The 22846-nt window shown below is 41.4% G+C and overlaps 1 protein-coding gene across 1 annotated transcript; it reads right to left on the bottom strand.

Annotated features, from left to right (window-relative positions):
- Nucleotides 1-7854: 7854 nt before the first annotated feature.
- On the bottom strand, nucleotides 7855-20923 carry pkp2 (plakophilin 2). The gene is made up of 13 exons (XM_072672484.1): nucleotides 20689-20923; nucleotides 19897-19955; nucleotides 19170-19777; nucleotides 17873-18008; nucleotides 17530-17737; nucleotides 14666-14843; nucleotides 14425-14542; nucleotides 13464-13634; nucleotides 13137-13313; nucleotides 11761-11914; nucleotides 11435-11624; nucleotides 8137-8224; nucleotides 7855-8031 (listed from the first exon to the last, which is right to left on the bottom strand). Exons 1-13 carry the CDS (start codon nucleotides 20888-20890, stop codon nucleotides 7963-7965), a joined length of 2358 nt encoding a protein of 785 aa, XP_072528585.1. The 5' UTR covers nucleotides 20891-20923; the 3' UTR covers nucleotides 7855-7962.
- Between the last annotated feature and the right edge of the window lie 1923 nt (nucleotides 20924-22846).

The following is a 22846-nucleotide window of genomic DNA, read 5'->3' on the forward strand; positions in this document are numbered from 1 at the left end:
ATCTGTAAATTGTGTATTGAATGAGTGTACAGTGGAGAAGGAAGCCTCCTTCAGCCTTAGCAGAAGTGATCTTGATTAGCATTAATGAGATTACAAGGATTTAGGAGATCAGAGCAACAACTGTCACTGCCACCTCACTCAGTCTGTCACTTTGACCACTGTACCTGTGGCCGTCACACCACAGTCTCTCATTTCAGCTACAGCCCATATGCCATTGTGAGATTTTCCTAATCACTGCTGGGACTTTGCCCGATGTCATTTGCGCGCTCATGCTAATCACTGTTCAGCCCTTGTTGAGACATCCAGACAAACTGACAGTTCTGAATTCAATTGACCTGCCTCAAAAGTAAACACCATTTTTTAAACAAATCAGTCTGGTCAGTCAGTCAAATCTCTGCTCACATTTAAGCTCATGTCATTAAAACACGTCAGTTTAAACTCCAACTAGCCATTCTCTAACTGAGCCTCATGTCGGATAAAGGTATGGTTCTTTAATATAGGGAATTAATACAGGATGGTCATTAAGTGACGCAGAGAGGGTATTTAGAAACTGGGTCAACAGCTGTGGAGTCTCCACCTGTTCACTCATTATACAGCCGTACAGCCAGTGCTATAGCAGATCGTCTTTGTCAGCCTGGTGCTTCCCCTACCCCTCCCCACCTAATGAAGCCATTGCACTGCTGGAAGGAAAATATAGTAGCTCTCTTCCAACACTCATGGCATGCCTTACTGGCATTACTCCTTTCAGCTCCAATGGCACAAAAATAAACCCTGAGCGGGACGTTACAAGAACTTTCATTTACAGTTTCACTTGGGTTAGTTAGTAACAAAGTGAAAGACAAGTAGTTCAGAAGATATTAAAATAAGAGTATCAAAAAGGGATCTTTGGAGCAATGCCATAGACCAAACAACTTTGGTGCTTATATAGTTTTGTACACACTAAATGAGATCAGATAAGCTAACTAGCTAACAGCCTTTCTCAGTAATAATCAAATTTACTAAAGCAGTCACTGTAAATCTACAACATAAACAAGAGAACCTTCTAAATAAGGAAGGAATTTTAGCCACCCCTAAAAGGCACGTTTTTCACATTCATTTCTGGACAAGCTGAGAGATACAGAACCGTCACTGAAAGTGAAAGAAGCAAGTGGACTGATGCGGTAGACTAATACTACAGGTTATAAACGTGGGGAGTTACATAGTGCGGTTCATGCTTCAATCCCAACGTTTCAGCTAGAATTAAATGCAGCACAAACTTTACTGAGTTTAAGGACCACCATATCTCAAACAAGAAAAAAAATGGTCAAGCTCAAGTCGTATGTCTAGAAATGTGGAAAAGTCCAGAAAGTCCAGAAATATGAAACCACATATGCATGTGATCTTAAGCAAGCTGGAAAACTTCTGTCCTTCGGTGGTGGTTTGACACGCAGACTGGCAGACTGAAGAGAATCTGTCCTGCTCAAATAGGACAGGTTGAAAAATCTGATTGTAGCCAACAGTCTGAACAAAGTCAAGATAAAAAACTTTCTCCTACGTCTGAGCCAAGAACCATTCAGGAACCATTTAGTTTTGAGAGTGAAAGTAATGTAGAACCAGTGACTATAAGCCTGACGCTAATACATTAATTGCAGAATATCTTGGGGCTACAGAATTAGCTGTTTTTGGTGTTCTAAAGAGAGCAAGCCGAAGCATGTTACAGTGCGTACCCGTCTTAAATTAAATTACCTAAAATCATCCCAATAATCCCCCCAAACAGTGTGCCCATATGCACTGCTGGAGGTATTCTCACAGTCTGAACATTGCTAGGACTGACACATTTTAAAATTTCAAATGAAAACAGCTGTAATTTTGGTTTTACCATGTTCAATTTACAAAACTGTTTTAAACCACCCCCTTCATTTCAGGGCACCATAATGTTTGGGACATAGCAGTTAAAGGTACATTAAGGCAGTCATTTTTGGATCATTATCTTGCTGTAGGACAAAGCACCAGCCAGTGAGTTTGGAGGCTTTTACTGGAGATTAAGCAGATAAGAAGTTCCTACACACCTCAGAATTCAGTGAGCTACTGCCTTTAGCAGTTACATCTTCAATGGAGATAAGTGCACCAGTACCTGTGGCAGCCATACATACCCAAGTCAAGCCATGACACCTCCACCACCATGTTTTACAGAGAAGCTGGTATGCTTTGGATCATAGGCAGTTCCTTTTTGTCTCGACACTTTGCTCTTGCCATTACTGGGCAGCGATCTGAGTAGTCATAAATACCTGTAAAGCCAAATGTCCCAAAATTATAGTGCCATGAACTGAGCATTTCGAGCATTTTTTTTAAAAATATAAATTGATATCCATTTTTCCCAATTCAGCTACCCGTAAGTAACTCCTCCTAGCACTAGCAATGCTCCCGGCACTAGGATGCTAAGGATTTAACACATCTCCTCCAATACATGCAAAGCTAGCCACCGCCTCTTTACGAACTGCTGGTGGCCAACACACTTGGGGGAAAGCAACAAGCCCCCAGCTCTACCACACCAGCTATCAGACGCCTGTACCGGCCAACATCGCTTCAAGAGTGATGCGTGGAGAGAGCATTGTCAGTTGTGCTCCCTCAGATACTGGCTCCTGATGGCAAAATGGATTGGCTTGGATTTCATGACTCTTGAGCACTAAATCAAGGATTTTTTTGTGTGACAGCAACCATACATATTTCATCCTTATGTTTTTAATGCTCCTGTCTCTTTATTTATATAGTTGTCATGTGACCGGACAGTAATCAATACATTTCACTGCTCACTGCTCATTGAATGACTGTGTATGTTTGAATATGATTTAAAGTATTAATAAACTACAGTGTGTTTATCACTATATCAGGAACCCATGAAACAACAACCATGGGGCTTTCATTTTCACCCCTGGCATCAACCATGCATGTGGAAAGCAATATTTATGAGTAGTTAAGACATTGTGTACACAACAAAAGAGACATTACAGTATGCTGATGGTCCGACAATGGGTAATAATACAGGGCAAGTGAGGCCTTCCACCTTAGACGAGATCTCTGTTCTCTAATCCTGGTGACAGGCCCAAGTGCAAACGTCGAGGCAGAGTGTATAATCATGTGAAGCTTTTAGTTAGAGACACAAACACTCAGGACGGAGACATTATAATTTACAGATTGCGGGAAAGTACAGCAAAACAAGCGATAGCGGTATAATTTACATCATAACCCCAAGTCATTGGGGATATTTACAAGATCTGCCTGATTCTTTCATCACTCTTTCAGGGTGCCTCGGAGGCCTGATTATACCAAATAAACAACGACACTCTCACCAAACCAGATCATATCATGTTGGAGAATCGTTAGCCATGGTTAGGCATGTCTGGCCTGGCCCTGTCATGTATTAAGTATTTTAACGTTCTTCATCACATGCAAATTATTTATAGCACTGTTAATCAGCACTGATTTCAGATAGCTGAAGTCAGTCAGTGATTAATGTCCTATCAGGGCTATTCTGTGGCTCTGATATGGCAGGATGTTATTTATACATCTCTTTAAGACTTTTATTACTACTCAGCCAGTCAGCTAACTATACTGGGGAGCATTCTGTCATACTGTGGTCTCCTGGCAACTTCACAGCTAAGCCCAGAATTTGATAGGGAGCAAAATCGGGTGCTATAAAAGCCTCTCTTGCCTCAGATCGGACCTGGCATGGATCTTAGGCTAGCGCATAAAACACTGCAGCAGTCGCTCTGCGTCTCCGCAGTCTCTGAGGGTTACATAATCATTCATTCATAAATCAGGACCAGCTCTGTGGGCCAACAAGGAGAGAAAAGAAAGGGAGAGCCCAGAGAGACGGGCGAGGAGTGGCGAGTGTTTATATCTTCTTATGCCAGATAACACCTCAGTCGTTCATAATCTAACAATCAGAAAGGATCTGCCCTCTATTAGTCCTCCCATTTAAGAGCCAATGATGCTAGTAATACACATTACTCCTATAGCACACTTTCATAACAAGTCATTCACAGAACACAGCCATGAAACAAGAGCAAGCTAAAAAAATGGTAAAATATGATAGATATATGTATGTTTACATATACAGTCGGGTTCATAATGATTTGGACAGTGACACACTTTTCTACACTTTATTGGATTTAAATAAAGTTAGAAAATGTCAAATAAATGAACACTTGACTGATAACCACTTTCATGGCAAGCTAAAAGTCTATGATCACAGAATTCCTACAGAGTTCCCAGCCAGCATGCTCATGTGGGGCTCACATGGGTAGAACCTGAGCTAGGTGGGTTCCAGGTGGGCATGGGCTGTGAGTGAGTTTGTACATGGGGCATACCAGTGGGCCCCATCATTACAGCCCACTTTAATCTCACATGGGTCCCATCTAGGCCTTGTATGCAGAGTATAAACCAGATGGGGCACATGTTTAACCCCTCCTGGTCCCATTATTGAGCCTGGTGGGAATCAATATGTGGGGAACCGTAGAACGCAAGGACAAAACGTCCTGGTTGCCAGTTGGGCTACCCATACAGTCCCCACATGAACATGTTAACTGGGCTGTGTTGTTTACAGTTTTTCCCAAGCTTTTTTAGAGGACTTAAGCAGGTTCTCTCACAGTATCTCCTTGAATTTTGCACCATCTATTCCCATCTATTCAGCGTTTATTTTGAATAGGAGGCCTAGTCTTTGCATCCATACTTCACTGTTGAGATGGTGTTTGTTTAGAAATGGGCAGTATTGGATTTGTGCCACACATAGTGTTTTGAATCTTGGCCAAAAAGCTTTGGGTGACCACAAAACATCATCTTATCACTTTAGATCTTCAATTCCCAGGACTGGCATCAATTACTGAGGTGTACTTGAGCAAGGCTCACCCTACTCCTAATTGGTTTAAAGGTGTCGAGGTGGCTGCCCACCGCTCTGGGTGTGTTCTCACTGCCCTAATCACTAGTTGGATTAGCTAAATATGGAGGTTGACTTCTGTTGTACTGCTGTGCAATGGTGACAAAGGGGGCTAGTTAGTTGTCTGATATTGCTAGCGGACACATCTTCACTGTGTGGTGTTCTTTAGACTGATTATTGGTCTCTTTGTGGCTTCCCTCAAAAGTACCCTTCTCGCTCAGCCACAAAGAGTTTTGAGGGATGGCCCTGTCTAGACATTTTCTGGGTGACATGATGCAACTTCCGCATCCTCACAATCAATCCAGGAGTTCCTCGCTGCAACACTGGAATAACTTTTTCTCTAAATTTCTTAGAACCTCAAACGTTTTTTAATGATTCAAAATCATATTACTTTTTTTTTGTATATAAATTAACTGATTTTGAGGGTCAGTGAGTGCCATTTGCAATTAACATGTTTTGGGTTACTTTTAAGGTAGTACAATTAGCATTATGCTAGAATAGGCATTTCTGGCTCCTGGGCTCCCCCTACAGTCTGGAAGGACATGCTTTTCACCTGCATTTCTGGACAAGCTGAGAGATACAGAACCGCCACCAAAAGTGAAAGGAGCATGTAAAATGAGGTGGTGGAGGAATTTTACAGAACTCACAGCATTACACAGTTCTTACAAGCATTGCCCTGCCAGCTTCATCTGAGTTACATAGTGCAATTAGAAGCGCACTGAGCCTGAAGTAGCAGTGATAGACACACTGTTCCCCTTACTACAGGTGAGTGGAAAATCAACATGATTTTAAAGATATTTTAAAGTAAAATCATTACATAATGCTGTTTTAAATACCTTTGCATATACTTTGTTTAAAGTATAAGATCCTTGAGAGACTTTTGGAGGTTCTTCAGTTTGAAATTGTGGTGGAACCTCTTAAGGTGCTTTGAGGAACCTTCAAGGAACATTTTTCTTCTAAAAAAACTTGTCTTGAAGGTCCTTCCACAGTTTAACATCGAAAAACCTTGAAGAATTTATAAGTTATTCAAGAATCTTATACTTTTAAAAGTATATGAAGCTTTTGTCAATACAGTATGATTCACAAATCATAAATCAAGGAAAAAAACAGTACAGAGCATTGCTTGATCAGCTCTACAAATGTGCTGTAGATGTCCAGTGTGTACGGCCAAATAACAGGAAATTAGGACCTTTAAATAACAGTATATGATGAAGACATGCAACTGTAGTACTTTGACAATAACAAAGTACAATGACTACTGCAGGAAGCATTGTTCCCATGGGGTTACCAATGCATGTTTTGAAGGCTGCACTTTTCCATGCTGTGAAATTAGCAACAGTGTTGCAACGGTTTTGCTTTCAGGATGCTAGAAAACACTGCTGGCTAATGCCTGCCATTAGCTAGCTAACTATCGTTGTGATCGCGTTGATCCATATGTACAAGGGAATCGTTGTTCCCAGAATCATTAGGCTTTTTCATTTCCACACTCTTCAGGCCTGGAACAGGGGTGCCAAACTGAGCTCTCATCACTTAATTGGGAGTCGTGGCCAGGAAGGAACCTAGTCTGACACTGATGGCATAGAAGGCCCTAAAGCAGAAGTATTTAAATGTGGACCAGTTTTTACAACTAGTTATGTTTCTGGAATTTATAATCCCTGGTAGTCAAGTGAAATGTTGATGATACATAAATCCAGGACTTCAAATGGGATTCAGTGTTAAATGGGGGTTGCCTGATGCCCATTTCCCTAAGGGTCCCCCTCAGGTGGGGCTACAGAAGACAGAAGAAAAAAATTCTGCACTATTCCTTCAGAGTATGTCCAGCTTATCTGCTCTGATGAAAGCTCTGAGGGAAAGCTGGTCAATAAACATTGACATGGCAATATGGATTTTTTTAAACTACGCATTCAGTTGCTTTTGGAGAATCTTGAAAGTTGCACAGTGACTGCAGAGTGCTTGACCTGGTAAACAGTGTAAAGGGAGAGAGCGGTCATGTTGCCATATATGGTGTATGTAATGGAGTTTCTTGAACGTTCAGCTCAGCAGTGCTTGACATCAGCAGCAATGCAGAGATCCGGGGACAGGATCTTCCGAACTGTCTGTTCTTAGAACATCGAAGGATGAAATATTCAGAAAGGACATCGCCGCTGTACCCTTTTCCTCATCACCCAGTCACAATAACTTATACCCCACTGCCCCTGACTGCCACCATGCCATGCATACAACATATAAGGTTTTATAACCTCATATATATTCAATTACCCTGACCCACATCTGATGTGGCATTGCAGTTTAATGACAACCTTTAGAAGCATGTCTTCTCACAAGTTTGAACTGCAATATGTATTAATATGTAATAGCTTAATATCATCTAAATTTGCAACCCCATAGTGTCACAGATCCGATTAATGAAAATGGGTCTGTATGAGGGGCTTCATTTGTCAGGGGTAGACTGACTGCAACAGGCCCAGATAACATGCTCATGTGGTGCCTGTATGAGCAGTTTTGTACATGGGTTCCAGGTTGGCCCCACATATGGATGCCCACCACGATCAGTGATGGGACCAGAAAGGGTTGTACATGGGCCCCATCCGGGTTGTACACTGCACGTAGGCCTATAGCTTATGGACCCATGTGAGATTAAGGTGGGCTGTGATGATGGGGTCTATTTGGGATGCCCAACTGGGTCCCAGAAAAAACACATGTACAAACTCAGTCAGAGCCCATGCCTACCTGGAACCCACCTAGCCTACACTCTACCCATGTGAGCCCCACATGAGCATGTTGGCTCGATTTTGGGATGAATGAAAGCAGGCTGGAGGCTGAAAATAGTGTTGTTTAATAAACAAAAAAACTTTTTTTTACAGACAGAATTCAGAAACATAGAAAAACATAACAAGAATGTAAAAATATTAAATACAAACCACATTCACACTTGCAGACAGAAGCCTCTTCCAGAAAGTTTCTCATGTTTGAAACCTTTAACGTTTGAAAAAAAAAATTGCTTAGTCCTTTGTTTGTGTTTTGTGTGTCCTGTTTTCCACTCGAGGTCAGTCACGAGCGCAACTGACTGCCTTCGCTGTTCTGCTGTTTATGAAGTCTGTCTTCCTATAACCGGCCTGCCACAGATCACAACAGAAGGAGTCATTAAATAAAAGTAAAAGTATAGCACCTACCAAAAATAGAAACCTTAAAATTCACTCATTTTTTAAACAAACACTGACCTTCTTATAGCTTCCGTGAAGCTCAGAATGCTTCCACAGGGTCTGCAGCAGGACACCAGCAGCCTGGCCAGCTCGCGTGGATCCGTATCTACACCACGACGAAGAAATAAAGAGAAATATTTTGTCACATTCATTAATAAATCATGACCCAAATATAATATTTAAAGATTATGTTCTGAACTGCCTTTCCGCAAGTACCTTCTAACAAATCTGGGGTTAATTACACAGGATTAAAATACCATAATTAAATAATTTCTGTGAAGAATTGAAAAAAAGTAATAAATAAATAAATACATAAAACCAATAACCTTTTTTCTGTATGTTTGTAAAATGTTAAGAACAAAAAAGTAAAATAATGACATAATAAAAACAATTGAAAATAATACAGAAAATAATATATGTAATATTTAAATAATATGAATATAAAAATGTTTAAAAATAAATGGGGAAATAAATAAGAATACACATATAAAGAATGAACGTTAAGATAAAACAATAATGAATAAAATAAGAAAAAAACACACACACTTGAAAACACAGGAACAGAATGGAACAGAAACACAATGCTAAGCTAAATACTAATGTTTTCAGCCTCTTTTTCAAGCTACTAACAGTCGATAACTGACAAATATGAACTAGATTTTAGTTCCAGATTTTTGGTGCATTAAAGCAGAAAGCTGCCTGACCCTCTTTTTACACTTCCTCCTGGTTGACATTCCGTAAATCAGCACTGGAGAATCTTAACAATTAAAAAACCCTGAAAGCACAATTTGGCACATTTTCTACCAGGCATTCAGAGATTTACTAACCAGTAATAAAAAAAAACCCCAAAAACCAAAATGAGACTGGCACCTAAAACAGGTGTCTGTCAACTGTCATTTTAGATAATCCAGTAACAGCAGTTATAAAGGCTATTAATATCAGAACTACCTGTATCAGAATCTCGAACTACCCGTATCAATGTGGCTCCACTATCAGAAACACACCTCCATTATTCCATAAACAATAAAACCCTGGTGATTGAGTGTTGTAAGACTTTCTACAGAGTAAAGCATTAAGAACAACCTTTAGGTTAAGCACATTTATACCTATAAAACCCACAGTTTTAAACTGTAAACTGTTGATGAGAGAAAGATCTGCACACCTGTGGTAAAGCAGGTCATGCTTTAAGGGTGTTATCATATGTTAGGGCCTGATAGGACTTGTAATAACTGAAAGGAGCATGGCTTGCTCAGTTTCACAGGGGGAAAAAAAAATCATACCAAAGTGTAAGACAGTCACTCATCAATGTGACTCATCAGCCTGGTTTTAAAAGGGACAAATCATTTTAAAAGTAGGCCTAACCAAGTGCAGGATGAACCCCCACTAAGATGCAGTGGCTGGAACTTGGTACTGGTAAAGATTACTCTAATAATGTGTTTTTGGAGCAGTAACATAATGAATCACATACAGGTGTTAACCCACATGTTTAATCCTACAAACCATGTTCATTGTGCTATTTTGGAGGAGTGTGGCCATATAAGGAAATGAGATATGGGAAATCTGGCCTGGTACCGTATCCCTATAAACGAAACCAGTTGTTGTGAATCCTTCTGACAGGTTCAGATTTGTTGAACACTTGGAGGGGAGCGCACCTGGGACGCCAGATGTCGCCGTTTAGCCCACTGAAGGTGTTGTGGGCTTATCTGCGAAACGTCAAAGGCGGCAAGTGCCCATCTTATGACCTTAATTTAGTGATCACTTATGTGATCAATGGAGTGCACATTATTATAAAGGAAAAATACAACATATATAAGTCAGATGACCTCAATCAAAGGTTTGGACACACCTGATTGAAAGTGTGCTGATTGTCATCGTCAACAATGCTAGTGTTGTTGTTTTTTTGCAGACACACAGGTAGTTAGGATGTTGTGGTTGAGGGCAGGGGTTCAAGTGGACCTACGGTGTAGGACTGTGGCAGTGTGTATGTAGGAGGGTGGAGCTACAGTATGTTAATGTATGTTAATGTACATTAATACATACATTTTTACTCATTTAGTAAGATCTAGAAATTAATAAGCCTTAATAGCCTATATGACCAAATCATCTTCTTTCAGTTCAACTTCCAAGCCATGAAATCCTAACTATGGATACTCGTGTTTCCCCAGTGTCCTCCTTTTTGAAAACAAAAATATGATCACCCTAGCATTTGGATTGACACTTCTGACTGGTACTAAATGGTGACTATACTATATGGTGATTTATGTGAATTAATTGTTTCGGTACATCTTTATCACCACATGTGAGAAACAAGCCAAGCCAGCACAGCTTACAAAACACAATCTGACTTAATTGTCTTTCAGTCTTTCTCAGTCCCTCTCTGGCTCTCTCCAGTTGTGTTTGTGTGTGTGTGTGTTTTTTAGCTGTTTAGCAGAAATCTGCGTAACAATCAAATACAGTAAAATACACATCTAATTCTATATGAAATCATTCTTATTTTATCAGAGAAATAGGTCACGGTAAAGACAGTTAAGAAGTTAAACTGCTGTTTTGACAGTAGAAACATTCTATTCGGCGATCAGTGAATTTATACAGTTCAGAGGCTGTAAAAAAGGTTTGTTGCCTCAAGAGCTGAACACTTATGGGATTACTTGTATAAGCTTTCTCCACAAGAGGGCGCTATAAGTATGTTATTTTTGTTCTTCATTATTTAAAAAATGGTTGTTTTGAGTTAAGCTTCAAGTGGCTCAAATGATTGTGTTTAAGTAGAGCTGGCTTAAGCAGTATTAAACCCTGTGGCGGAGGTGAACACCATTGTTAGCTTGGTGCTAATATAACACTAAAACTAAAAACTAAACTTCAGGTGCTAGCGGAAATTAGCATTATCGTAGCAGTGGCACTGATTATTTGAAAAGAAATGTGCAGTGCACACTGCTGTATAATGACATGACTGTGAGAAAGTGGTTCTCTAAAGATGTTGGCATGAAAATGACATAAGGGAACCTTGAATGTTAAGACTTGCATGCTTTAAAATATTGAAATATGATGTATACACCAAATAGACAAACATTTATGACTATACTTTGCTAAAGTTGGAAAGGATAAATGACATACAATATACAATACAGTGTTTTCTAGATATTTTAATAGTACTAGACCATAGTGAGGGTGATGCCCTGGATACCTGAAGATGCCCTGGCAATGTGTATGATAAATACTACTACTACTCTCTCTCACAATAAGAAAGCCTAATGGACATACCCATTTCTATCACTGTGTTTTTTTTTATATGAGACATTCATAATCAGTGATTTGATACCTGTGGTCTTTGCGACTGATTTTGATGACCCTGGGAAGCACTCCGTGATTGAGAATGGTACGGCTGTTCTGTACAGAAGCTTGGCTTAAATTGTTGAGAATGTGACAGACTGACGTGATCTCCACAGGCTGCTCTGTGTTTGTGTCAGACGTAGGCAGTATGGCAACAAGCTCTGGCAGCACCTGTTCAACTAGACAAGACAAACAAGCTTAAACGGAAGTGAGGCAAGGAGGTGTGGCTTTTGCAGTAAAAATGGAAAAACCTAAAGAAGCCTAAACTCTGTGAATGTGAAAAAGCAACAGCAGTGATACTGGAGAGATACTCACTGATGTCTGGGTGCAGCTCTTTGTAGCGGGACAGGTTTTTGAGCAGGCAGACGGAGACCCTCTTAACCCCATCCTCTCCCTCCTGGAGCATCTTCTTCACCTGCTGAAGACCGCTCTCTCTCAGCACTATGATGTGGGCTACGGCTTGTGATACCTGAGGAGCATGTTGGAAATCACTGGTTTTGCCAGACAGTGTGACTGTGGACCAGCTCTATTGGTAAAGTCAAACGGTTCATTGTGTGACGCCACAGAAGAACCACTTTTGGTTCCTTAAAGAATCATGTTTGGAGAAGAGAAGGTTCTTCACATTCTCATATCTATTAAAGGCATGGTTCTTTACAGAACCAGAAGAGAATTTTCAATGCCATAGCTTAAAGAACCTGTTAAAGCACCTCTAGGAACATTAGGATTTTTGCATTTTCTCAGCAGCTGCTTTTGTCAATAGCTTTACTAAGATTTATTAGTTTAACCAATTTCTTGTGCCAATACAACTATGACAATAGGATATTTAGCCTGCATTACATTTACAGCATTTGGCAGATGATCTGCTTGTGCCTGGACAGGAAACTGAACCTTAGTCCTTAGGGGTGTTACCCACTATGCTCCTCTAACCACAATCTAAAAACAAGAATGGTGACATTACCATTGCCATTGCTATTATACACATACTACGTCTTAACAAGTGTTGAATAAATAATGTGCACTGTCAGGAGCTCTGATGAATGGTTAAACTGGAGAATCTGCCAAATGTCATACATGTAATACAGGCTAAATGTCCCCTTTTAAAAGCATGGCATGTATTTTCAAGCAGCCTAATGTTGGATGAAGAAACATATCTTAGTTGGTCAACCCCCTAAACCCTTTATGTATGTAGTACATACTCTGTACTGCATACATTAAGTACATAAAGTACAAAGTCCTCTGTATGTAGGCCCACACATAATTACTTACATAATTTACCTGAATTTCACAGGCCCTAAAACTGAACCTTGTGGGACTCCACAAAATCTGGTAAGACAATGGCTATATAATAGCTAAAAATAGCTATATAATAGCTATACATTCACTACATTGTCAAAGTTTCGAAGCCTCTGGTATGTTGACATAAACAGCAGCAAGATCGTACAGAAATATTTCAGTGTGTTTCAAGCTAAAGAATCTGTCAATTGTCTTTTATTACAAGTGTGTTGGGAGTTCTGCCCTTTTCTAGGTACAAGGTGGTGAGCTAGAATTACTCTCCGTGGAAATCAATCATATGGCAGATATGTAGCAGATAGACATTAGGCTAAAGGTGTAGGCCTGTGGTCCACATCTGGAAAACATACATGCAGATACTAACAATCCAGACTGAACTCATTTCATAACCTAGACATTACCCCTCCGCTGCCTGCCGTGAGGTTTTGCATGGCTCCAATGGATGCTTCCTGCGTCAGCTGGCGGTTGCTAATGGCAACCAGAGACAGGTACATGCGAATGGTGATGGCACTCCACAGCCACTCCACACCGTGAGGGTTGCCCTTTTCCTCCAGCAGGGGGCAGTCTGACTCTGAGTGCTGGAACAACACCCAGCAAAGGTAAGAACAGGAAAACAGACCTCAGCAAAAACAGATTTGAACAGATTTAACCTACGGAATAAATACAGTGGGTTTTAGGTCATTTCCAGTGAATCTTTAAGCAAACACATTTGAAACAGCACAACTAACATTGTCTGTCTCAGCGATTTTGGAACTCTTGACGCTGAAGCAACCAGGCGTGTGGGTCTCGAGTGCAAGACTCTGTCTGGACTCTTGCAGCACCGGTCTGAGGGTTTCTGGAAGCTCCAATTCAAACTGATAGGTCAGGTTATGCAGGATACACACACAGTTTTCTAAAGCCTACAAAAAAAAGAGACAACACAACAGCATTAAAAGGGCCCCATGTCCTTGAAAACCAATTCACAGTTCTAAAGGAAACATTGCTGAAGTTTCATTACATCCCCTCCCCAGTCCAAACAGTCAAAATATGGACACTAAGCTTGTTCTCTGATGTCACAAGAATCATGTCATTCACATCTCTCTGCTTATTTATCCTACCTAAGGAGTGTTTCGTCATTTACCTTATACCAGAATTAAAGAAGCATTATGCAATTGGTATTTTTTGCTCCTGGGCTCCCTCTACGGTCAGGAAGTGTAATTTGTGCTCTGAGCCCATGCTTTAAAAACATGTTTTTTTTTACACGTGCATGTCTGGACAAGCTGAGAGACATAGAGCCGGTGAAAGAAGATGTGGACTGAGGTGTTAAGAGTAATATTGCAGAACGATACGCAAATATGATTCAGGTTACGCAGATCTTGCGAGCATTTTTCTGTCCACTTTTCTAGGGTACAGTTAGTAGTGTGCCGAGCCCAGAGTAGCAATGACAGAGCTGCTGCTCTACCTATTACAGGTCAGTGGAGCATCTTGTTTAATTCTAAATGAAAACAGAGCAGCTGAAAAATGTCCATAAAACAATTTTAATGGATGGAAAACTGCCCATCATTCCAATTAAGCAACACACTGGTCTCTGTGATTTCTATGCAAGCCATGCATTGTAATTGCGAGACAGAAGTTTACAATAAACACGATACAACAGGGTAACCAGGCAACATTTTGGGCAGGAAAAAGAGGTGGACATAATGTGGATACCTTGTCATCAGGTTTATAATCTGCAATGGTCCCTCGGACATAATAAACAAGGGAGTCGATGAGACCTTCGCAGTCCCTCATGGCTTTACGCCCATTCGGCCCGACTGAACTGATGTTTCTGAAAGCCAAATACATGCGAGAGCCGACACATAAGAAAACATGATCACGCCCATTTCATGTAGAAATGCATTCTGAGAGCCTTGCAGTGTTACTTTCAGTGTACAGCAAGGGTCGCTCATACCTCAAGCAGGCTGTAGCATTGAGGAAAACTTCAGCATCAGCCAGTAGCTCCAGTTTAGGGTCCTCCCCCTCTGAGATACCCGAGCAGGGCACCAGCACGCTGTCAGTGAGTGGTTTTACCACATCTCTGCTCAGGTGCTCCTTCAGCATGTCATGAGAGGACAGATTCCACAACAACCCTGCGGAGCAAACCAACATGTGGAAGACTCACTGCTTATGGGTGAAAATATCACCTATAATAATAATAAAAAATGTTTTTGGGTGCAGATTTAAATTTCTCCAATATCCTGAATATAGGACCAAAACTTAAACAGCTGTGCCAGTAAGGAACCCCATATGAGCCTCATATGAGCTTTACGGACTGAACTAGTCAATTTGACCACAAAACACTGTCATGGTCAGTATTACAGTAAGGTAAAGTTTTTTTACTTGTTTGTTGATTTTTTTTTATTTGTTGGCTGACAATTAATACACCCGTTCAGAACTCCCCCTACCACTAGCAATGCTCTCATCTCCTCTGATACGTGCCGAACGCTGGACAGTAGACACGCTCATAGGAAAGTGCCAGGTCCCCGGCTCCACCTCACCAGCTAACAGACACCTGTGCCGGCCAACATCGCTTAAGAGTGATGAGGGGAGACAGCGCCATCTAGCCTGATGCAACCGACCGCTGATGGCAAAGAGGCATGACTCGGAATTTAAACTTGTGATCCCCAGCCATTTAGTCCTAGATTGTTTAGAGCTACAGGGCTAATGTGGCTAACAAGAAATGTAAGCTTAAGCTCACCTATTACTAGGGATGGCATGTATCTTATGTAAAACTTTGGGGACCGTTGGTGAAATGACACATTTTGTTGATTTAAAGTGACAATGAGCTTCAAAATGCTCAGGAATCAAAGTTAAATATAAACATCTGCACATTTTAGACACAATTCCTATTTATTTACACAAGTTAACTTACTTTTGCACACGCCACTCTTTTGTAATATGGTTAAATTAGCTACTTATATTATGTGCTTTAGAATGTGCAGATTAATTTGACAAGCGATGCCAAAACTGATGATGGTCAAAATCGATTAGATTCTCTCTCACTTGTTTTAATATTAATTTCTTTTACACTCATATCCAGAGATGTGATGAGTTATAGCAGATGGAATAATGCAGCAGAAAGCTTGTAAGTAACCTGTAACAGATACAACTACATTTAGGTACTGTCTGGATAAAGAATTAAACACGGATAATAATAATAATTATGTAAAGGAGGCAGGCTTTTAAGGAAGTAGACTCAGCAGGTGCCTTTGAGCTGCTGAGCAGGGCTATAATTCTAAAGTGTTATTCAGACATTGCAAGGAGCACCACCTTTTGAAGCTTAAATTGTCAGGATTAGAATTTTGTTTCTGATTCCTGTTGTGACTGGAAGCTGAGTGATCTTAAAAGAGGCCCCGCATGAAAAGGAGGTGGTGATAAACTGAAGCAGCTGCATTCTGTTCATTTTCTGGTAGAGTAGAGGCATATGAAGGAAGAGCAGGACTGAGAGAAGATAAGTAGCCCAGAGCTTCCATTAGGACTTGAGCAGTATTGGAGGTCAGGAAGGAAAGTGACATTTTAGAAGAACTAAATGTATAATCTGATAAATAATAATTAATCACGTTTCTTAGAGAAGTTAGAAGTTACCCTAGCTAGTAGTGTTCCAGGATTTAGTTAATCTGAGTTCAGAACTGCAACATTCTCAATCTGAGCCGCCATTAGTGAGTCTAATAAGACCACGGTTCTTAATGTAGTAAACGGGGAACCCCAGGATTCCCTGATATAAAGCCAGGAAGTCCAGTGGGCAAGTTTAAATTCTGATAGTCTAGTCTGAGAAGTCTAGTCTTCCAAAATACTAGTGAATCTGCACTGCATATTTGCGAGCGTTAAATCAACACTGCAAGTGTTAACTCGACACGCCGCATGCTAAATCAACACTTCCTGTGTTAAACCAACACTGTAAGTGTTACATTTAAGCAGTGCTGATTTAACACTGGAAAATTTGCTGTGTGGCGGGTTGCTAAAAGCGACCAGCAGCGCATTGTTGGAGAAGGGCTTCTGCTCCCATCAAGTTACATGATGTACGTAGCGGTCTAACATGCCAAATATCTGAACAGTTGGACTGTAAAAATATATCAATGAGGTGGTCTTTAGATTGCAATGTTTTCGGACACAGGAAGGGCCCTTTGGCTTCATGGTGATTTTGGATGAAGACAGAACCCTATGGATTTTGTTTTGTGTTTCTGACGCCAAAAGAAGGCTGGTACATTTGATATTACTGGAAAAAAACAAAGAGTAGAGTATGAGCATTAGGTGAGCAATGTTTCTATGCAATAAGAAGCCTTGGTCGCTTCTACTTATCCGGTTTTTATTGTGTGGATGAAAGTATGCTATTAAAGAGGATTTTAGGCTGTTGTGTTTATGTGTTGCTTGTAAATAACTAAGATACAACCAATATAAAATACAATTATCAATGTTTTTATTGATACTGAATATTATTACTGATTATTACTGATTAACTCAGGGCTCATCAAAGTCTGAGCTCATGGAAAAATCCCACTAGTAGCCAAATACAACACTGTGTTGGCAACCATGTGCACTCATGTTGTAAATACAAAATTATTGACGCGACTTGAAGTCAGCAATAGACACAGTCCATTATCTCTTGTCGTGAAACCAAAAGAGTGAGAGTCTGGACCCCTCTGGAGACCACAAATGATGTACGTTTTTTTAATTCTCCACTTTGCTAAGTGGAAATAAGACATACTCATGTTTTGGATATGTCAGTATGTCTAGACCTGTAAATGTCAAATGTTTTCAAAATAACTGGTGACTCACCGGTGAGCTGCCGGCGCATCTCAGTGTCCCGGTTCATACTGAGCTGGCGCAGGATCACGGCAACACCACAGCAGTCTTTCACTTCCATTTTGTTCTCACTGTTCTCAAAGACCACGTTTCGGAGTGCTCCTGCTGCAGTTTGCTGCAACTCCTCATTCTCAGAGTCCAGAAGCTTTAGCAGCTGTGGGATTCCTCGCAGGTGGAGCATCTGCAGAAAGATGAGATGTATTAGTTAGGTAGCACTCTGAACTGCACCCTCAGATCAGTCTGAGAAGGAAACTCTAGAAGTTTTATTATTCGGGAAGGATCAAAGTGTACACACCAATGGGGTGGGATCACTTACTGTTTTCTTGGCATCTGCACTGCTGTAGCACTGGTTCTGTATGAACTTTGCCGCCGTCACCTGCATTTCTGAATTCCCTCCGGGAAGGAGTTTCACAGCCTTCTTCAGGGTCATCTCTGGAGCTTGTTTTCCCCTTCTGACAGACAAAAACACCCGTAGGTATATACACTAAAGCTTTTTGGCCTAAAGATCAAGTTTCTGCTTAGTTTAATGTCTTAGTTTAGACATTACAGTTATTGTTAGAGAAAATAAAGAAAATAAACGTTTGTTTACATGGATTATTTATTTTATATGATTTTAATTGAAGTGGAGAAAGAGTGGATCCCACCCACATTTGTTCTTGTAAGTAGAAGAGGAGATACTTTACTAAGAGCTGAATTTAAACTGGGTAAGCAGCCTTTACATTTCTGTCAGGTTTTCTGTCATTTTTAAAAATCAAATCAAGTCAGAACTGCAGACTCAAACCCAGCGATACTGAATGCAAATGGAATGTAAATTCACTGCCTAGTGACGGTGTGCCAGCGCACTCAGCCTACGATTCAATCTGAATCACAATACAGAGTTCATGATGCCACAGGTGCCACAGGTCCACTTACTGAAGTTTAATGTAGTAAATATGGGACTTTGGTTGGGGTAAATAAGTGCTCAGATGCCGTTTTACAACCCTGTTATTTTGCCTTAGAATGCTGGCTCATGAAAAAAATTCAAATATGGCTCTGAACTGCAAGAAGAACATCCAAGCACAGACACTCGCTCGCTTTCCTGGCTTTGGCTTCCTCACTTTTTGAGTTTGAGTTACCCTTCCACCAACATTGGCACAGGAAAACTGGTTTGTGTAGTAACCAGTTTTCCTTTAATTAGCAGAGTGTGGTGGTGATGTGCTGCTTGTCTTGGAAAAAAAAAAGATCATCAACACCATATTATCCAATTTTCCATTCTATGTTCCCTTCTCCAGTTTCCTATTCCTACAAATGGGACTAGAGCTGGGAGGCTGGAGGAATGCGGTGCCTGACATATCTATGCATGGAGTGGGGTGTTGGTTGGAGCCGGTTGTTTGCAAACGTTGGTGTTCAAACAATCCAGTTGCATTAGATATCATATCTAATAGAATGTCTACTGTCTACAAGCAGCTGCATTGTAATATTACAATTTGATGCATTGCTACATCCCTATTACTTAATTAACCATGTAATTATACATTAATAATCCTGGGATGCTAACTGTAAAGGCAAAATGACTAATAAATAAAGGCTTAAGATAATTTAAAGAACAGCAGCACACACTCTTTACTCCATACCTGACTGATTTGACCCTGGCTTCTTGCTTGACCACATGTTCTTCGGCCACTGCCGTCCCGTTTGTGTGCACCTCAGCGTTGACCAGTGAGGCCGTCTGCGAAGGTCGTCTGCTTGCAGTCCCCTGCCCTTCCCATCCCCCACGAGCCACCAGCCAGGTCAAGTCCTGAGATCCAAACAGTTGCTCTCCAGGCTGACTGAGAGACCTCTGCACCTTCTGCCTCTCTAGGAACACCTGATGATGCTCTGACCTGAGGGGGGTGACGTGTGGCCCGTCAGGCAGGAAGACGTCATCCAAAGGGTCGTCGTCGTAGATGGCCTTGCTGGGAAGCTGCAGCGTAGCGGCCCGCGACATCGCAAACGTCCGGCCATTCCGGAGCGTCTCAGAGCGGGCACAGTGCCGTGGTGAGATCGTTGCCTGCAGGCGGTCGGCCGATTGCACGGATCGCATGGCAGGTAAAGTAAAGGCAGCGGTACCCCAGTGGAAGCTGTTTCCAGCAGGGCCAAACCTGTATGTCCCGTAGCTTCCATTTACCTGTGGGAACTCTGGACTTGCCCAGTGAGACACATCCACCCTTCTTGCTGGTCTAATGGATGCACAGGACGAGACCTGTGGCAAAAACAGTGCCGTTGCAATTTCAGTCTTAACTAATCAATGTTAGATTTTATTCCAAGCATTTTTGTTGGTCTATTTATCAGGGAAGATTTACAGGATGTGAAAAAAAATACCTTCACTGAGCCATTTCCGACCGGTGTGGTGGCTGACAGTTGGCTGCTAGACTGGCTACCTAAGACAGAGACACAAAAACTGCTGAACCACAAAAACACAACAGGATTCTGTTTAGTACTGGTTCAGTACTCCTCCAGCTTTGTCCCACACTTTCAATGATGGATGGGCGTGGAACCAGACACTGTTCTCATACACAGTCATGATTTCTGACTGTTCTGAGATCTTTTTAAATCCCTTCTCAGACTCATCTGCATCTACAACCTGCTTTCTGGAGGCCTCAGAGACCCCTTCGGATCTTGCCATAGTGATCCTTTCAACCCTCATCAGCTAACAGCTATCTACATTTCTGAGGTTTAAACGAGACTCTTTCAAACTTCTTTCTCTAACCATGTTCTAATCATCTGCACCTGCTTCAAATTTTAGACCTTTTCAGTAGTAATAAATGTGAAGGTGTCCTAACATTCTCCTGAAGATTAGATTTCTTCTTTTTTTATTTAGCTACATTGCCTCTATCTCTCAATGATGTTTAATATGTCTAAAGTCAAAGGTTTTATGAGGTGTCCTACTTTTCCACATGACTGTAAAGGAGCTACACTGGCCCTGTAAACTTTCCAGCCAGCTCCAATGACCTGATGTCCACCTCCCCCCTCGACTGACCAAACAAAAGGTCTAAAAGAGCTGAAAGCAGAGACAGCACTCACCAGGCACCAACAGTCCAAGCAGAGCTAAACGTTAGCCCGAAACTGAGTGATCTGTGTGTGTGTGTGTGTGTGTGTGTGTGTGTGTCCTACCTGTGAGAGTTGGCCGCTTTCCTTTCCGGGAGAGAGTGAGCTGCACTTGCTGCTCTACTCGGCAGCGCCGGTGGGTCACAGTGTGGGAGTCAGACCGAGCTAACCTGTCCTCGGACGGCAAGGCTAAACTAGTATCGTCAGGTTTAACCGAGCCGTGGAGGGACAACACTGTCCTCACGTACAGGGACTCGTCAGCTGCCATACTGTCCACGTCTCTCTGTGAAAGTCCGACCAAGCGCTACCTGGCCTTTGTCCGTCAGGTGTTTTCTCTTTCTTTCCTTTTTTTTCTTTAAAGGCGTGGTTTCTGTGGCTAAAGGTGGGCGGGGTTACTGGGACAACCACACACAGCTAGACGGTTGCTGTAGCAACGAAAGGGCGTGGTTTCCAGAGTGTCGCCTTACAGATTGTGTTACTGAGGTTGAACCTGTTGATCTGGACCATATTATCACTACACACAGATGTCCAACCACACTGTAAACACGGGTTATTAATATTATTCATTGTTTTAATAGGCATTAATTATTAAAAAAAAACAGATATTACTGAACTGAAGCTTTTCGTCTATTTTATACGATTCTACAAAAAGGAAAATAAATATCTGGTTTAAACTGACGAACAACGTGTGCTTAAAGATATGGACTTTTCTATAATTAACCTTCTTAAAATGAATAATTCAGACAGATTAATATAGCTCTGCTGGTCCATAACGTTGACTGAAGGACCGTTCATTTATTTGAAACTAGGCTTTCATGGTAGTGCCGCACACTGGCCAGCAGGGGGCAACGCTGTAAGGCAACAGAAAGACCTAGGAACCAATAAGCAGCCAAATACAGTCATCCTGGAAAATTGCATTTGAGGTAGTAAGATGAGTACACTGTCCTGATACTTATGTAATGCACTCATGTATTATTTATAATATTAGCCTGAAATAAAACTACCATGCCCATTGGCCATGTCCATTATCAGTCAGTGTAGTTGTTATTGTTCAGTGTGGTCATGATCAGTCAGTGTCATCTTAATCAGCCTATGTGGTCATTGTCAGTCTATGGGATCATGATTAATCTGTGTGACCATAAACAGACCAAAGTGGTTGCACAGACTTCCCCTGGGTGTCCGAACAGCAGAGTCGCTCCCTGTCTTCAAACACAGACTCATGACCCATCTCTTCCCAGAGTACTTGGGTGTAGTGTAGTGTCCAGTATGGTCTCCATACTGATTTTTGTATTTAGTAGTACCTAAGCTTAGAGGTATCTTTTGGATCCTAGTTTATACACACTAGCTAAGGGTGTTTTCTGAGTAAACAGTGAAACACCTTTGTAAGTCGCCCTGGATGAGAGTGTGGCCATAATCAAACAGCCCAGTCATAATCAGTCAGTGTGGTCATAGAAGTCAGTGTGGTCATGAACATTCAGTGTGGTCATAATCTGTCAATGCAGTCATAATTAGTCAGTGTGGTCAGCATCAGACAGTGCAGTCATTATCAGTCAGTGGGGACACGATCAATCAGAATGGTCATCATCAGTCAGAGTGGTCATAATCAGTCAGTGTGGCCAGTAGAAGTCAGTGTAGTCATAATCAGTCAGTGTGGTCATAGAAGTCAGTGTGGTCATGAACATTCAGTGTGGTCATAATCTGTCAATGCAGTCATAATTAGTCAGTGTGGTCAGCATCAGACAGTGCAGTCATTATCAGTCAGTGGGGACACGATCAATCAGAATGGTCATCATCAGTCAGAGTGGTCATAATCAGTCAGTGTGGCCAGTAGACGTCAGTGTGGTCATAATCAGTCAGTGTGGTCGTAATCAGTCAGTGTGGCCAGTAGAAATCAGTGTGGCCAGTAGAAATCAGTCAGTGTAGTCATAATCAGTCAGTGTGCTCATAATGAGCCAGTATGGTCATAATCAGTCAGTGTGGTCATAATCAGTCAGTGTGGTCATAAACAGTCAGTATGGTCATAATCAGTCAATGTGGTCATAAACAGTCAGTATGGTCATAATCAGTCAGTGTGGTCATAATGAGCCAGTGTGGTCATAAACAGTCAGTATGGTCATAATCAGTCAATGTGGTCATAAACAGTCAGTATGGTCATAATCAGTCAATGTGGTCATAAACAGTCAGTATGGTCATAAACAGTCAGTGTGGCCAGTAGAAGTCAGGG

This window comes from Salminus brasiliensis, chromosome 2 (genome assembly GCF_030463535.1).
Source record: "Salminus brasiliensis chromosome 2, fSalBra1.hap2, whole genome shotgun sequence".
Taxonomy (NCBI): Eukaryota; Metazoa; Chordata; class Actinopteri; order Characiformes; family Bryconidae; genus Salminus; species Salminus brasiliensis.